The following is an 18,674-nucleotide window of genomic DNA, read 5'->3' on the forward strand; positions in this document are numbered from 1 at the left end:
GTTTGCAGTAAATATGTTTGGGAAGAACAAGGAAATGTTTCTAGTTGTAGAGTGAGAACTAATGTGGAGAAATGCAAGTAACATGGTAAAATGCTACCATTATAATAGTCTTGCTTTAAAAACTTCAGGGTTTATGTTATTATCAAATATTGCCACCCAGGAGTTTTGCCATGTAAGCAATCAATGAAAAAAAATGTATTTTTTTTGGAAAAAAGGTGACAAAGTTAGCAAATAATAGACGCTCACAAAGAAAATGATTTTCATTGAGTTTTTGCTCACACAGCATCAAATGATACAGTGCCTCAGTCCCAAGGCACCCACCCCTCCAAACCTCCAACACACGCATATACACATACATAGACTCTCGAGCATGCACGTATTCTCTTTGATGTGCAGTATCATTGTGACATCAGCAGAGGTCACACTTACTCTGTGCGGCTCCATCAGCGATCGAGCCAGCTCTTTCTCTCCTCCATGTGTATTTTAAAGGAGTGGAGCCTTTTGCAGACTCGCAGTGCAGAGACACAGGATTGCCAATCAGTTCCCCTCCCTCCACCCAGCACTTAGGTACAGACGGCTTCGCTGAAATCATACAACAAATGGATAATTTTCCATTGCCATTTCCATTCTATTTCTTTCCCCTTCAAAGGAAAGGGAAAAGAAAAAGAAATAAAACAGCACAGCTTTATAGCTTTAGGATGAAAAAGGGGGAACCTTTTTGACTGAGTTTTGCTACATATACAAACAATACAGAGGGTTTTCTTGTTTTTGTTTTCCAACTCAGATATGCTATAAAATCTATGGATCACCCCAAAAAAGCACATCTCCAAGACAAATTAATGTTTCAAATCCTTATGGAGTTAAAGCTTGATGGCTAATGATGGCAAGGCTGAACAATTTAGACACCAATGCCATCTTGTTGTGAAGAGATGTGAGAGGGTCGAAATTGCTACCCATTAGGGTGAGACTGAAAATGTTACACAATACTCTGAGCATGTTGCACATTTGCACAATTTAGATAGTGAAAGAAGATTTACAAAAATCTGTCCCCCAATTTCTCCAGATATTTTTTTTTCAAACGACTTATGCTATACACGATCGCACAAGGAGTCTAATCTATAAAATGAATTGCTGGCTCTCAGGACTGCCTTGTGTTGCTGTCAGCAAGAAAATAGCTATGGGTTATCTACTGACATATAAGAGTGTGGTATGGATATTTATTTAACAATGTGTATGTTTCATTGAGGAGGGAGGTGATGTTATCTCGAATTTTAGAACACTTAAATGCTTCTTAGAAAATATTGGAGAAATAACTCAGGCTGTGGTAGATATAGGTGGGTAATTTGGTCCCAGGTTGGATAGATTATGTTCTTCAGGTCATTTTAAACCCAAAAAATGTTTTATTAAATTGAAACATTACTGCAAAACAATAATGATGTTATTTCCTTCCTATCCCGAGACCTAGCTGCGAGATTGCTTGCAAACTTGTATTTTTTGAAGAATGTTTCATCACTACAGTTGTACAATACGGTGTACACTCTCAGTTTAGACTTCTGGATGTAGGTTCTAAAGGACTTCTGAGGGAGTTGGACTGCATCAATTACCTGCTCCATTATGAGACACATTATTTAATACCATACTCAACTGTAAGTCTGGCAGCGAGGTGACTGTCCTCCACCGCAGTTACTGCTCAGTCTTCAAAATAGATGAGATTGACTAAGTAAGTTCCTTTTCCCAACTGGCAAACTTTAAGATTCAGTACACTGACAAATGGCTCTTAGTGAAGTGTCATTAGTTTTAGACAAAGCCATCTTCCTTCAGTTCATTCATTTCCATTTGTAAAATTGCAAACACACCGGCCTATTCGCAGCAAACTCCGTCTACTGATGAAGACTGATGTCCAGAGAAAGCTAGTAAGTGAACCTTCATTTCAGATTGTGTAATTCAATCATGCAAGTATTCACTATCCCGCAATTGATTACTGGACTCTAAAAAATGATGAGTTCTAAGCGATCGGTTTTGTAATGCGTTATAAAAAGGAGTAAAATGCATGTTCTAACAAAGCAGGAAAACTTTATTGCAGATTAAATGGTTGAAGCACTAGATCAAATCGGCCCATTTAACACAAATTTAGGGACTCACTTGTCATCAGATGAATAATTTTTTCTTACTACTACTTCTTTTGGTTGCTCCCTTTAGGGGGTCACCGCAGAGGATCACCTGCCTCTGTTGCACCATATCACTAGCATTCTCCATCCTCAATCACACTATGACATGACAAGTCTTAAATAGAAAAGGTGCCTCCTGAAGTACTAAACACCAAGAACACTGCATTTTGGAAAGGTGATGGACATAAATAATGCAGCGAGACGCAACCTAAAGCCTGGTCTTACCCATTACCACCAGTGACATCTTGTGCATGTCCACTCCAGGTGCTTTCTTCACTTTACATTGGTAGGTAGCGGTGTGAGCAGGTGACAGCAGAGCAATTGACAGTGAAGCGTCACCCATCGAGGGATCACCAGCAGCAAAGCTGAGCTCTTTTTCAAATGCATGGTTACCAAAGAAGTACTTAGTGCCACTGGTATAGGATACAAGCTGATGGAAAAAATAAAGACAAATATAAGCGTAATTCAGCAATTGACTGAAATGGTGTTAATGTTACATGCAGTCTTCTTAAATTAAATGTACCATGAGTGGTTGGTTGAATTACCACCAAATCTGGGCCTCAGAGGGTCTCTAAAAATCTCTTTTAGTTCAGTGTTTTACTTTTAAAGCACGTTTACTGTGGCTCAGTTTCACAACACTCATCAGTCTCATTTCCAGCAACAGCAGGGAGCAGCAAAAAAAAACAAACAAAAACCTGCCAAGCACCAAAAGGCATAATAACTAGTTAGTAAGAAATGGAAATGCAGTTAGATTTTTTTTCCTCATTTAACCAAGAACCAAGTGTAGTGTATCTGCACATCATCAAAAAGAGAAACAACTCAAAATTAATGCTTTCAGGTTTTGGTTTTATATGGATGACAGGATTTTTCCCATTTGCAAGACTTGTAAATGAAAAATTGTTTGATCACACATTAACATATCTATATACACTTTTTGGTCAGATATTAGAGTTGTGTGCTCATTAGCTGGTTGTAAGTTCTTTACAGAGGACCTATTGTTTGTTCCTTATTTTCAGATGTTTCCTTTTTTTTCACTAAACATGGCAAAAGTAATGAGGTCACTGAGTAAAAGTACCCTCTATAAGACACACACACAAAAGTCATGCAATATGTGCTCCACATTTTTTCTACTCTTGGCTATGTATGATGTCAGTCAAAAAAGATATCCATCATTTCAGTCACAGTTCTAGATCCAGCTCCATCTGCCAGCTGTTCAAACCTTTGTCAGGCAGTCAGAAGAAAGCTAGCAAAAAGGAAGAATGGGCTCAAAGAGACAGAAACTAAAACTGCTTTTTTTAGACAGAACTAAAATCAGTACCAAAGCCCAGAAGAGGATAAATGATGATTATTTTGAACTGTGAATTATGCAAAAACCACCCCCTAGTAAAGAACAAGAATAAAGACATGAAGCTGGAAATGTGCATAAATAGGTCTACTAGTTTACAATTAGGAGCAAAGCCTCTACTACTTTATACGTTAAACTACAATATATCACATTCAATTTTGACTTAGACCACAATTTTACAATGTGTTTAATATTGGTACATTATACATAGTAGATCTAGTCAATCGTTGCATCGACTTTGCATAGGGAGAGATGAAAGGGGGAAAAAAAACGTTCTCCCGAGTCTTAAACACTAATGACTTGTTTAATTTAAAAGGCAAATGGGATAAACAACTAATTCCTGTGAAATTAAAAGGTAGTGAGAGTTCATCAACTCTCCAGTCTCCTTGAACGAACATTAGTTTAGACTGTGCACCACATGAGATTTAGAATAGAAAAAGACGATGTGAAATCCGAATAGATTAAAAGATTTAGGGATTGTTTTGCGAAGTGGTTTTTTTGACACCTAATTAGGGGTGCATGCAGTTTGTGGTGAATAGAGTGATTAATGACAAAAGGCTACCAAAAGGGATGGTGTACAAGATGGTAGTTAACACAGCTCTCCTATGTGGATCAGAGATGGTGACAGCTGAGTTAAAGATTGCAAAGATTTGCATTGGGACTGAAAATGATAAGCAGGATTAAGAGCGAGTATATCAGAGCAACAGCTCAGGTGAGATTGACAGATGCGGGACGGAGTAAGAGAGGCAAGATTGAGCTGGTTTGGAAATGTGAAGAGGAACGAGAACCGGTATGCTGGGATAAGCATGTTGAAGCGGGAGCTGTCATGTGACAGGAAAAGAAAAAGGCCAAAGAGGAGGTTTATGGGTGTGGTGAGAGAAGATTTGCAAGTGGCTGGTAAGGTTGTAGAGGGCAGGAAGAGATTCAAACAGATTATCTGCTGTGGTGATGAGTAACAGGAACAGCAACATTAATAAGCTCGCTTAGCTGTATTCAGAACCTTTGTTTGAATATGGGGAGAGATGTTGAACTCTTTCATTTCATGGACCTTCGTGTTCAAATCATTTGCTAACAATTTCAGATGCTATTATTGGAAATGCATTTGTGACTTACTAATAATTTAATGGGAAAATGGAGACAACATTCAATGTGCTTCAGTGAAGGGCATGCCAGTCTTTTTTATTGAGTGCTACAGCCGGTCAGATTGACATGCGAAAATATAGGCATGACTCAACTTTAACATGAAAGAATAAAATCTGAAAGAGTTAACGAATAATAAGCAAACAGTGGAACTATTTAACTGTAGATTTTTTTAACTGGAACAATCTGTCCCAAAGAACATATTCTCAAAAATAACTGGTACATAGACCCAAAATATTACCAAATGTTTCCAAACATTTGAAATGGCATAAAATAACTAAACTTCTGAATACTGCAATTTAATAAATTCATCCTGTATGCATTTTATAGATAGCATTGTCTGGGTCGATCTCACATTACTTCTTACCATTTGATCTTTCTGTGTGGTGTCTGGACTGATCACAGACCATTCAATGTCAAGTTCCCCAGTGTCACGAGGGCTTGGTTTGTAGCTGCATCCCAAGGTCACACTCTCTCCCTCTGCCTTACGGATGGTCTGTGGGCCCTTGGATGTCACCTGCAAGCCTTGCGTGTATCCCAGATCTTAAAACATTCAGAACACTTGCGTCAAAGGAATGCAAACATTAAATAAACATCATAAGGTAGTGCATTAGACGATAGAGCTTTCTGAATCCCCCCCCCAAAAATCTCTGATTACTCAATTTACTGAAATAAATCTTCTCTCCTCCTATACAGTCACAGTTGGAATGTAGCAGACAATACACTACCAATCCCATAATGCACAGGTCACATCACATACTCAGGCATCAATGCCTTCCTTTGGCTGTCAATGCTGGTTGGACTCAGTTTCACTCCACTACTTAAAATAATAAATGATGACCTTGAGCATTGGATCAATCCACCACTATTCATCACAGGCTGAATTCCAATTGTTAAAACATCAATTTATTTTTATATTCAGTTATCTCAACTCGTCCTGCTGCCAACCGTATAATTCCTAAATACTACAAGAAAAACAAGACAACAAGAATTAAAAGACAACAAGAATTAAACAGACAACCCCCCCCCCCCCCAAAAAAAACAACCAAAAAACAAAAAACAAAAACGCAAAACAATCAAACAAAAACAAAAGAGGACAAGAAGCACTATGTTTTTAATCATTTTCATCATGGAGACGTCTTAAATCATCAGATAAGTCAGAGATCAAAGAGTCTGTAAAGACATCTTAGTTTCAGATCAATCATGCTCCCGTCAGACACCCAAACAGCATTGTTTCAAAACATTAACAGCAACAATAACTGACAGGTTGCACCATCTATTTCTACTCTAACATTTGATGTACACTGTATGGAAAATGTATCACACATCTGCAACATATTTCTCAAATTAATATCCTGCTCTCATTCTCCTACTTCATCAAGAGGCAATGGCATGAGAAGCAGACATTTTCTGGAATATCTGCAACTCAAATCATCCATCCAGTCAAAACTTAATTTTGCAGTTATCGTCCCGGATCTTGCTTCTGCATCTTGAGAACTAATAAACATCTGTTCCTCAAAAAAAAAAACACAAAAAACCCCTAAAAACTAAATGAGAACTGAGCTTCATCATCATCATCATCATCATCATCATCATCATCAGGTGCCAACTTGTGGAATCAAACACCAAGTACTTCACAGAACTCACTTGAAAAAAAAAAAGGTTATATCTAGATTCATATCAGAAATATTACCATATTGTGTACAAAATATGCTAGTTAGCTCTGATCACCCTACTTCATTCTGTGCAGCAGCTACACAACTTTGGAAAGACACCAGGTCACTCTCTGTCTTTCAAGGCTGCCACTACTCCCCATCCCTCCACCTGCCCAAGAGACATATTAACAATTTTAACAGGGAAAAAAAACAATGCAGAACATCTATAATATCTATATTTGACAATCTAGAACAAAACTTACATACTACATCCTCTATCCATCTCCTGTGGAATCTTTGCAACAAACCCTATTCTTAGTAATATCTACATTCCCAAAGGTTTACATAGATATGTTTACATATTCTTATTATTTTATCATCTCGTGTATCAACTGTATTTGATTGATTTCTCATCAGAGCCTCCTCCATGTCTATTGTTTTGCAATAAATAAAGAATTAAGAAATTTCGGCTAGCTGTTTAATTACAGCCGTGCCAGTTGTAAGTAAAAATAAATTAATTACACACATACTGATTCTAATCTAATCCTTATTTTTGTTGTCAGTGATAAATATCCTATTTTCACACTTACTGGGCCACAGTTTACAGTCTCCACATCTAATGATTCAGGATATTTTGTTAAAGGAAGGCTGAGTACGAAAACATAATTGTTTTAGCCAAATATCACAAAGGGATATGAAAAGCACTTGGACAAATTAAATTAAGAAATATTTAAGACTGGTTACATTTTTTTTTAAAGCAGCCCTCCAGAAGAAAAATGAGATTCAGAGAATAAGTAACTCTATGCTGTTCTTGGCAAAACTAATCTCAAAGAGCTTTGCATCATTGTATTGGCTCTGTCACAAGGCCAGCATTTTCAAGCTCAACAAGAAAAACTGGCTTTTGTGGTATGCAAACATTTTGAATTAGCTGCAAAAGGTGAAAACAAACAAACAAACAAAAACCCGCAAAAAAAAACCCTTTTTCTAGATGAAATCCCAAAAATTTATCTGTGATTTTATCTAGAATCTGTAGTCTATTTATGTTTGTTTCCTGGCAACTTAAATGGACTTTGCTTTTAATCATAGTCCACAAATATTCAATAGGGTTAAGGTCGGGGCTTTGGCAAAGCTGTTCCAGAAGCTTGATTTCAGCCTGCTTTATCCATTTCAAAATCAGTTTTGATGTGTGTGTGGGAACATTGTCATGCTTCTGTTGAAGTTTCAATCATCTGTTGATTTGAGTTGAAGAATCTGAAGATGGTTATTTTTCATTACTCCATCCCCTTTCTGTATTGTATGGCACTGGCAGCAAAACAGCCCAAGAGCATGATGCAGCATGCTTGACAGCTGGTATAGTGTTTTTAGGTTTAAAAGCCCCACCTTTACTCCTTCAAACACACCTTATCATTCTGGCCAAATGACAGTGGCGTTCCAGCAGCTTCCAGTTCATGCTGCGTCACCCCTGGATGACACACTTGTATACCTCGTACTTATGTACAATTGTTTGAACTGATGATCCTGGAATCTGTAATTGTTTAGAAATGTCTCCAAGAGACCTTCCAAATTTCTGTAAATTCAGATCTTAATTGAGTTCCTTGGACTTTCTCATAATTCATGATATTTGTCAGTCCAATGAGTGATGCCAAACATGTTTTATGTAGGCAAAGAGAAACCACCAGTCATTGTCAATAATGATCACTACTGAGAAGTTAGTAGGGCTTGGCCTTGCTAGTTAAAGTACACTTAATAAAAGATTTAAGTGAATGTATGAATATATTTGACCCTGTATGTGTACGTTTGACCCTGTGTGGGCTACAGAAATCCCCCCCCCCTCAACACAAATTCTTAAAGGTGCATGCTATATAATCATTACAACCCAGAAATAGAAGAGTTCAAATAAATCATTAAAAAGCCAAAACAAATTACCATGATATTCATACCCATAATGAGTGTATGTGAACTTCTGACCACAAGTGTAAGTGCTTAGTGGGAAAAAGTACATAAACTACATTTCAGATAATTCTGTTTGTCTATAGTAAAATAAAATAAACTTTAAATATACTTCTCAGTCAAAATAAGAAGAGCTGCCCAGTATAAGAGCCGCACCCTAAAAAGGAAAAACACACACGCACACAAACGTTGCACATATGTGAGTCCCAGGAACATTAGGGAGTCAACAATCATCTCCAAACGTAATCTCTGATTGGACAGCCCGGGCGCCATGGTAACATGGAAAACTAACACCACTGAGCTCTATGTCTCAGCAGACTTCAATAGAGAATAGATGTGAAGGTCTCAATTACTGTCCATAAAAATATGCCTTACTTAATGTTAGTTTTTCTAAAACAGTATTATGCAGTAGATAAATACACCATATTTACCATTTATACATGCATAGGTAGATTCATGTAATTCAGTCTGTGTACTTACCTGGGCTCAAGAAAACTGCAGCCCATAACAAGAACACAGAGAGCCAGGGCGGGCAGCTGAGGTAAAATCCTGTTCTCAACTGAGAGCGGCTTAGTTTAAACATACTGTTCCTTTTTAAAATAGTCGCTAGTAGCTGGTCAAAATAATGAGTACAGTGTCCTCAAATATATAGTTTATACGTCACATGTAAAAAAAAAAATAATTAAGTATTCATATAGATACTTTATACTGATATTACCTGAATGGAGGTGCTACACACACACACGCATCTATCTGTGGAATACAAAGGAACAACAGCAGTGTGATACCTGTTGCTCTTGCTTTAATGTGAGCTCCTCCTGTAGCCCTTTCTTATTACCATAAAGCTTTCTGATTGGATAGTGACCACTTTAACAAAAGGTTACCTTGATATTGCTATTCAGCTGTTAATATTGCTTTCAACACCCTCCATTCTTCCTTTTGTAATCACAAGTTAATGAATACAAATTATGTACAATTTTAGAAAACCAATCAAAATGTGCTTGAGGAAATCAGTGTCCAGGCAGCTGAATAACAATGCAATACAATCTCTCTGTAAACAAGGGAAACTGAAGGAGCAAACAATGGCTGGGAAACTCAGGGTGCTAATTTGAAGAGAGCTGAACTCCACTGAAAGCAAATCACCTGCCACAAATTGCTGCTTTGTCTACAATAAGCTTTGTGTGTTTTTTGTCCAAGTTGTCTGTCTCTGTTCACTCTCCTATTACCCATTAAAATGTGTTTTTATTGATTTTTTTGGTTTGTTTTTATACCCCCCCCACCTCACCACCACCTCCACCCAAAAAAGAACTTCCTGGAAACACACAATTACTGTACACCTTATTTATTGTATACACTACCTAAACACCTACCATTTGTCAAATGTCCATGGTTTCAAATGAAAAGCTATTAAAAAAAGAGTACATGACGTCTAAAGTGATGAAAAACTGTTTTTTATTATTTGCTTTCTTTTTTCTTTCCTTAAAAAAACCCTGCAAAGCTCACGTGTCTGCTACAAGAAAAGGTGGGGTACTCTTCAGCAGACACATGAAGAAAACACATTAGAGGCAGAGGATAAAGTGCTTTATGTGAACTGTACTATACCCTCGAAGGACCTGGCGTCCACATATGTGGACATCACATTTTGGGTTGTCTAGACCAAAATATTAAATGTTGCTTTACAAGGCCCTGATATCCACTTACGAGCACATTATACTGCTACTGTTCTGTCGAAATTTAAAATCAATGTCCACATATGTGGATCTCATTTTTCTCAGAAACAAAAATGAGGTAAAAAAAAAAGAAAATCAGGCAATTCTTTGTTTTGGTCCCAATCAGCCCAAATAGCAAAGAGAAATTACAAATACATGCCATGAAAGAGTTCAGGTCTTAGGGGGACACATATATAACATTTCTTTAAAATGTATATATGATTTTCTTTCAGCTATTTTAAATGCTCTGTGCCTGTTTTAAAAAGTCATTTTATCCATGGCCACTATTCGATAAAGCACACTATGAGAAAATAGCATCTAAAGCCCAGCTTACCTTCTCTTTGACCTTGCACACCCACTCATTTCAAACTTTGAAAATGCACTGTAAAGTTTTCTGAGTAACTGCTTTAAAAAAGGAATTACTTGTCTAGAAATAGGTTGGATTTTGTGGGAAGAAATTACATTTAAGGGCTTTAAAAGCATGAAACTGTCACTGCTCCCCTTTTCTAAATTACTTTAATGTGAACCTTTTACGAAACCTGTTCAGGACTTCCTCTGGAATCTACCTGGACACAATGAAGTTAGATTAGATTCAGCATTGCATATCACTCAGTAAGTACCAGTATGATAATATGCTATTTATGCAGAATAGTTTCCAGATAGATACAGAGCAGTTCCCTAGTACACCGTTATTTGGTTGGTGAGATGTTGCATTGGTACTGCTGCAATAGAAATTACTGGAAATTTAATCTGACTGATGGTTTTGATTGGTAGGGTACAGTTCACTAGACACTTAAACATGTAAAGTTTAAAAGGAAATGATAAGGTCTATGAGATATTAATGTCTAAATCTCTACAAAAAGTTGTAGAAAATGTTTGCAATAAGTTGCACAAAATTTGCATCCACACTAGTCTTCCTATATTATTCCGTAGAAACCTTTGTCATCATCTGACCAAATCCTTATGAAATAGTGTTTATCTACAAGCCCACCACAAGAGCTGTACAGTGTCATCAGCTATTCAACAGCTGCTATTTAGCAGCTAAGTGAAATTGGTTGCAATGAGGATGCCCAATCAAAAACCTTGTGATTGCTTTGGTGGTTAGCTGTAGGTAGCCTATAGTTTGGATGGAAGAATCCAACTCATCTGTAAATACTTAAGGAACATGTAAGGAGAGATCATTTGAAAGAATTGAACATGATTGGAGAAAATTGCAACAACTGTGAGGGTTGTGGACCCTCAATCCCTTCCTCAAGGCCGATAAGGCGGACATTGCAGTGTCTGTTTCTCGACTCCATGTCCGATAACTTAGCCTTCAGCTTTTCATTAGCGACCTGTAGTGTCTCACAGGTATCCTCCACTTTAGCAAGGCGCTGGTCGAGTGTTTCGGCACTTTCCTCCAAAGATTCTAGGCGCTCACCATGGTTGTCCGATGCCTTCTGTAGTCCGTCCAGCTTTTTATTCACATCGTCAAAAAAGCTGACTTTTAGTTCCACCAGTAAAGCCGAATGGTGCTCCACTAGCAGTGCTGTTATTCGCAGGAACGCTAGCAGCCACGCATTCGGTTGTTTTGCCATTCGACTTCGCATGTTTAGGCGACATGGCAGGGCATCAAATGTTCCGACGGCTTCACCAAACCATCAAGATGGCGGCGCGGCAGTAGCACGCAGCGGCCACTCCGGAGCCAAAACTGGTGCTGCATTGTTTATTGTTTACGTTTTTGTGTGTAGCGTGCTTATTTTGCACTATGTATGGATAACGTCGCAACTGGTGTCGGTGTTCGTGCATACAACAGCCAGACACTTTTCAACCTAAATAACCTAGTTGACGACATCCAGGAGGGGCTGCGGGAAACGCTGCGTGAACTCGGCTTGCTCCGCGAACCAGGCCTCGAAGCCTCGGCGTTGCCTGATGCCGGCGGACAGAGGTGGAGACATCGGAAGCGTTGCGCGAGGAAGCGGAAGCACGGCAAGCGGGCGGGAGTCTGTGCTAGGCTAAAAACAAACCCTAGCCGGCCGGCTCTACCGTCCATCATCTTATCCAACGTCTGCTCCCTGGATAACAAACTGGATTACATCCGACTCCAGCAGGCCACACAGCGTGAGATTAGAGACTGCTGTGTCTTTGTTTTCACGGAAACATGGCTCAGCGAAAGAGTACCGGACGCCGCTATTCAGCTAAACGGGCTGGCCTCGTTTCGCGCCGACAGAAATGCAGCTCTGTGCGGTAAGACTCGCGGTGGCGGCTTGTGTGTTTACATCAACGAGAAATGGTGCAAGAACTCTGTGCTAGTCTCTAGTTATTGCTCATCGCTGGTGGAGTTTGTGACTGTTAGATGCAGACCTTTTTACTTACCACGGGAATTCACCACTGTTTTCATTATCGGAGTGTACATTCCACCTAGCGCTAATGCTAAGGAAGCGCTATGGGAATTGTATACAAAGATCAGTGAACTGCAAAATACACACCCGGATGGACTGTTTATTGTTGCTGGGGACTTCAACCATGCAAATCTCAAGTCAGTGCTTCCTAGATTCCATCAGTATGTGGACTTTGCAACGAGGGGAGAAAACACGCTGGATCTTGTTTACACAAACATCCCCGGCGCATATCGGGCAGAGCCCCGCCCCCACCTCGGCTACTCAGACCACATCTCTGTTATGCTAATTCCAGCATACAGACCACTCGTCAGGCGATCAAAACCGGTTCTGAAGCAGGTGAAAACCTGGCCAGCAGGAGCCATCTCTGCTCTTCAGGACTGTTTTGAGAGCACTGACTGGAACATGTTTAGAGAGGCTGCAACTTACAGCGACTTCACTGACTTGGAGGAGTACACATCATCAGTGTCCAGCTATATCAACAAGTGCACCGATGACGTCACTGTCTCCAAGATCATCATCTCACGACCCAACCAGAAACCGTGGATTACTGCGGAAGTGCGTGCACTTCTAAGGACCCGAGACTCTGCCTTCAAAGAGGGAGATAAGGTGGCGCTTAGAAGAGCGAGGGCTGAACTTTCTCGGGCCATCAGAGAGGCGAAGCGCGCACACGCCCAGAGAATCCACAACCACTTTAAGGACAGCGGCGACACACGACGCATGTGGCAGGGCTTACAAGCCATCGCTAACTACAGGACGACACCACCTGCCTGTGACAGTGACGGCTCCCTCCCAGATGTGCTTAACAGCTTCTATGCTCGGTTCGACAGGCAGAACGACGTGGCGGCGAGGAAGACCACCCCTCCTCCGAACGACCAGGTCCTGTGTCTCACTACAGCTGAGGTGAGGAAAACTCTACGCAGAGTCAATCCACGTAAAGCTGCTGGACCAGACAACATCCCAGGCAGAGTGCTCAGAGAATGTGCTGATCAGCTGGCAAATGTTCTCACCGACATCTTCAACATCTCTCTGAGCAGTGCCGTTGTCCCCACGTGCTTCAAGGCCACCACCATCGTCCCCGTGCCCAAGAAGTCTTCTGTGTCCTGTCTCAATGACTACCGCCCTATCGCACTTACACCCACCATCATGAAGTGCTTCGAACGGCTCGTCATGAGACACATCAAGACCCTGCTGCCCCCCTCACTGGACCCAATGCAATTTGCATACCGCCATAACCGCTCAACGGACGACGCCATCTCCACTGCACTCCATCTTGCCCTGACACACTTGGACAAGAAGGACTCACACGTCCGAATGCTGTACATAGATTTCAGCTCAGCATTTAACACGATCATCCCCCAACAACTGATCGGAAAGCTGAGCCTGTTGGGCCTGAACACCTCCCTCTGCAACTGGATCCTGGACTTTCTGACCGGAAGGCCTCAGTCAGTACGGATCGGGAACTGCACCTCCAGCACCACCACACTGAGCACTGGGGCCCCACAAGGCTGTGTGCTCAGTCCTCTGCTGTTCACACTGCTGACTCATGACTGTGTAGCAACACACAGTTCAAATCACATCATTAAATTCGCTGATGACACGACCGTGGTGGGTCTCATTAGCAAGAACGACGAGTCAGCGTACAGAGAGGAAGTGCAGAGACTAACGGACTGGTGTAAGGACAACAACCTGTCTCTGAATGTTGACAAGACAAAAGAGATGGTTGTTGACTTTAGGAGGACACGAGGCGACCACTCATCGCTGAGCATCAACGGCTCCTCTGTGGAGATCGTTGACAGCACCAAATTCCTGGGTGTACACCTGGAGAAGGACCTCGGCTGGTCCCTCAACACCAGCTCCCTGCACAAGAAAGCCCAACAGCGTCTCTTCTTTCTGAGAAGACTGAGAAAGGCCCGGCTTCCACCACCGATCCTGACCACCTTCTATAGAGGAACTATTGAGAGCATCCTGAGCGGCTGCATCACTGTCTGGTTTGGGAGCTGTGCCATATCAGACCGCAAGACCCTACAGCGGATAGTGGGAACAGCAGAGAAGATCATCGGGGTCTCTCTACCCTCTATTGAGGACATCTACACCACACGCTGCATTCGCAAAGCCACCAGCATTGTGGCTGATCGGACACACCCCTCTCACACACTCTTTACACTCCTGCCATCTGGAAAAAGGTACCGAAGCATTCGGGCACGCACATCCAGACTGTGCAACAGCTTTTTTTCCACAAGCCATCCGTCTCCTCAGCAAAAAGGGACTGACTGATAAACACGCACACACACACATACACTAACATTATCACTCAGCTTAACTCAAATACCTCAAAACATTGAGACTGGACTGACTAACCAACACAAAGCGCAAACACACTGACCTACACCACCAAACCATCGCACACACCAACCTGTAAATGCTCTTTTGCACAATATTATTACTAGATATATTATATATTTTTTTTTTTTTTTTGCACTAACTTGTCTTGTAGCACCTTGGTTCCTGGAGGAACGTTGTTTCGCCTCACTGTGTATTTTTAAACTGTATATGGTTGAAGTGACAATAAAGTTGAACTTGAAAAAAAAAAAAAAAAAAAAAAAAAAGATATCTGCCTCAAAAAATAAGTTAGGCGGGCTCGCTCAAATAACTAAAAGTTGCGGGAGCTAAGGGAAAGTGTGACTACCCCATGCTCGTCAAAACCGGAAGTCTCTCGATTGGAGAAAATTGATGTATTTAGCAATTAGACTCTGATGGCCCATTATGACAAAATGTAATGCCAGTGGTTATAGGATTCTAGTTGCTCGTGGTGGTGAAGATGAAGATGGATTCTTGAATGGAGCTCTGACTGACGTGGACATGGGTTGCACGAAGCCTGTAAAGGAGAATGAAGAAGAGGACAGATTTAAAACACAGAGTGGAGGCTGATTGACTCAAACAAGGCAGGCAAGAAGATGATTGGACAAGTGTTGACAGTATTAAGTTTGACAGGAAGGGAAAGGAGTAATGAAGTAAAGAGTAGACTAGGAGCCAAACACCCAGGAATAGACTAGCCTTTTATTGTCATTGCACATGTGCAACGCAATTATGGAATAAAAAGGGGGAAAGATGAATGATTGCAGATCTTCCTTTTTAAACTCACACATAATCTTCATTAAATGAACTATAACCATTTGGGGAATACATATTTTTTCTCATCAACCAGTGGTCACTAGACCTGTGTGATTGAGGCATTCTTCACTTGACCCTCACATATCCAAAGTTACTGTCAGGTAGTTAATGATCAAAAAAACAAGATGAGCGATTAAACCTTCACCATATTACATCTCTGTTCAGTTTCCTCCTGCTCTAGTGTCATCTACACTGTGACGCTATATTAAAATAAAGTTGGTTACTTTTTTCTGTTTCAGTTGTCAAACTATTTGAACTAATTATAAAACATGAATAAGCGAACAGTAACAACATCAAGAAAAAGCCATTGACAGCATCTCTGATGTCTATCAATTCATCAAATTAAACGCTGCCCTATCAAAGGCCATGCAACCCTTGATCCTTTGTTTTTGTTTGAGCCATTAATTTGAAAATGCTACACAGTGTCAAACTAATCTGCAATTTTTCTTCACACACTGCTAACTATTTTGAAAAGGGGTCAGTTTTAGTTAAGAGGAATTTTTGTCTGGACAGATGGCTGAAAAATTTAAAAAACAAAAAAAACAAACCCAAAAACAAAAAAACAAAAAAGATTTTAGAACATCAGTGTACATAGTTAAAGTTATTCTGCAATATTATTATGTGAAGTGATGAGGACATCCTGTCTTTTGTTAAGCTGTTTGGTAAGGGAGTGAAAAGAGGCAAAGAGGAACCTTAATTTACATTTGTTAGGGACACAAAAACATCTCTAAACAAATGCTTGTCATCTGCTGTAGGTACAAATAACTGTTTGTTCTGGGTCTTTTTATTGTCTGGGTAATTTTGTTGTCTTGGAATGAAAACAACTGAAATAAAAACGTGTGGAATAAAGCCATTAGAACTGTTCATTTATTTGCTCATTGTTCCAGTCTTCTGAGAACTTGCTTTAAGACAGCAGTGATCATTCTAACCACAAAATAAAATTAAAAGGAAAATAAAGAACTGCCATGAAAATAAGAGCAAACGATGTGCCAGATTTTTGGTTTTGGCTAAGTAATTAGAAACTCTGAACACCTCCATATGAGGTTTGGCACAAATGGAGACAGATGGACTCAAAGACATAAGATCCAAACCAGAACAAGAGGAATTTTCATTGTTTGTACAGGCATGCAAGCCCTTCTTGTTCCACACACTTGTTGGTATGGTTTTCACTTGCTGTGCCTCAGAAGTCATTTTTAAGCAGTCCTTTTTATTGCATAATGATCTGAACGTCCTTGTCATTTTAACTAAGAAAAGAGACTCAGAAAGAATCAGGTTTTATTTCATAACAAACCGTAAAAGTTGCAGAGTACACTGTTGTGCCCTCGACCTGACTGAATTTTCTTTACTCATTTATTTTTCACACTGAGAATGGCTTCAAAGCCTGTACACATTTATATGGAGATAATACAGTTAGAGCTGCAGGTTTTTGGACAATGACTCAGTTTTTGTGATTTTGCCTTTGTACACCAGCACAGTGGATTTTAAATCCAACAATCAAGATGTAATTGAAGTATCAACTTTCATGTTTAATTCAAGGGTTTTAACAAATGCACTGCATTATCTGTTTTTATACTCAGGCCCCCATTTTCAGAGACTCCAAACTAATTGGTCAAACTAACACAAGGATTATTTTTAATAACTGGATGAAAATCCTTCTCAGTCTGTGTCTGCCTGAAGTCTAGAACCCATGGACATCCCCAAATATTACTCTGCTTCCTCCTTTGGAATGTTCTGCTTGGACTTCATTGCAGCTGCTTTCAGCTGCTGCTTGTTTGTGGGACTCCCTCCCTTCAGTTTTGTCTCCAGCAACTGGGTGAAGTCTTTTCCAGTCTTCTTATCTATTCTTCTCCAAGTTCAAAGTTACATTTTATTTGCATAATATTGCTCTTGCTCTATAGTGCCAATTCTCCTTCTGACTTACAACTGATTACTCCATTCTCTGTATGTATATATGTATGTATGTTTGAATGTTCCAAGATTCATATTTGAAAATTTGCCTCAATTTTTCCATGGTCTTACAAAGATGTTATATCTGACAATGTCTCTACTGTTCAAGAATCAAACGCCTCTCTTGGCTTTATTTGCTGGAATTTGCACAGCCGATTCTTTGCCAACTAGGTCACAAGCTCACTTGTTCACAGTTCCAAAGTGCACTATTATGAAAGCCGCCCAGGCTTTGCAAGATAAGATAACCTAATTGATACAGAGAAGAAAAGGGAATACAGGCTGGATTTGAGTGTCTGAATCCTCAGTTTACCGGCACACGCTAAGTTGGCACTAAAGAAAGTAACTATGACTGCGGAAATTTGGGACGTTATAGTTGTTGGTGCTGGACTTTCTGGACTGAGTGCAGCTCATTGGCTTAAAAAAAGGGACGCCAGTATGGAAATACTGATTCTGGAAGGGAAAGGTTTGTAAAATTTCATGCTATTTAAAGGCAACTGGTAACTTGTAATGCAGAATTATATAATGAAGCAAAAATTATTGCTCTGTTATAACAGAATTATGACTGTTGTGTCATGCAGATCGGGTGGGAGGGCGCACAGTGACTGCCAAGTTACCAGCAGCCAGTGGTGTTGATTGCTGGGACCTTGGAGGGCAATGGGTAGGAAGGTAATGTTGATCAAATAAATACATTAATACTGAAGGTAGAAACAGAAATGGAGTAGAATTACAGTAAACATGACTCAAATGCAAATGTGTTATTCTGGAAAAAGGGGAGACGTTTCGACTGAGTCACTGGGATTTGGAAGATTACCCAGAAAATGAAGACCTTAGCTAAACAAATGAAATTTATCCACAATGATTGCAACAGATTGTTGCCTATTGTTGAATGGCCTAGTTGTACAATGATTATCACTGACACCTGACAGCACAGACAATGACAAATGCTGGCTGAATGAGAGCTGGGACTGACTCCAGCTTCCCATGATCATGTAAAGAATAATATATGTGAATATATGTGAATGCATTGCTTACGGAAACATTATCTTTACGGCACAGACAGAGCATTTAGATTATGATGTTGTTAACACAGGCAGCTAAGGTACTGGCAGATGCCCACTTATAAGAAAACCCTTGGATAGGATTGGTTGATGTGAATGAGGTTACTTGATACTGTTTATGTAATGCAATGTAATATTGAGATTACAGGG

The 18,674-nt window shown here is 40.0% G+C and overlaps 2 protein-coding genes across 4 annotated transcripts in view; one reads left to right on the forward strand and one right to left on the reverse strand.

The window, feature by feature from the left end:
- vsig8a (V-set and immunoglobulin domain containing 8a) overlaps positions 1–18,674 on the reverse strand; it is a 91,453-nt gene that overhangs the window by 13,737 nt on the left and 59,042 nt on the right. For all 3 annotated transcript variants that reach the window (XM_026174319.1, XM_026174318.1, XM_026174320.1), the window contains exons 2-4: positions 5,021–5,196; positions 2,394–2,598; positions 430–582 (exon numbers count right to left, since the gene is read on the reverse strand). In XM_026174319.1, coding sequence (XP_026030104.1) covers positions 430–582; positions 2,394–2,598; positions 5,021–5,196 — 534 coding nt within the window. The remainder of the gene's footprint in view (positions 1–429; positions 583–2,393; positions 2,599–5,020; positions 5,197–18,674) is intronic.
- Positions 17,676–18,674, forward strand: part of LOC113025979 (probable flavin-containing monoamine oxidase A) — a 57,064-nt gene continuing 56,065 nt past the window's right edge. Inside the window, exons 1-2 of the mRNA XM_026174310.1 lie at positions 17,676–17,929; positions 18,045–18,132. Coding sequence (XP_026030095.1) covers positions 17,812–17,929; positions 18,045–18,132 — 206 coding nt within the window. The 5' untranslated portion in view covers positions 17,676–17,811. The remainder of the gene's footprint in view (positions 17,930–18,044; positions 18,133–18,674) is intronic.

Source organism: Astatotilapia calliptera, chromosome 7 (genome assembly GCF_900246225.1).
Source record: "Astatotilapia calliptera chromosome 7, fAstCal1.2, whole genome shotgun sequence".
NCBI classification, from domain to species: Eukaryota; Metazoa; Chordata; class Actinopteri; order Cichliformes; family Cichlidae; genus Astatotilapia; species Astatotilapia calliptera.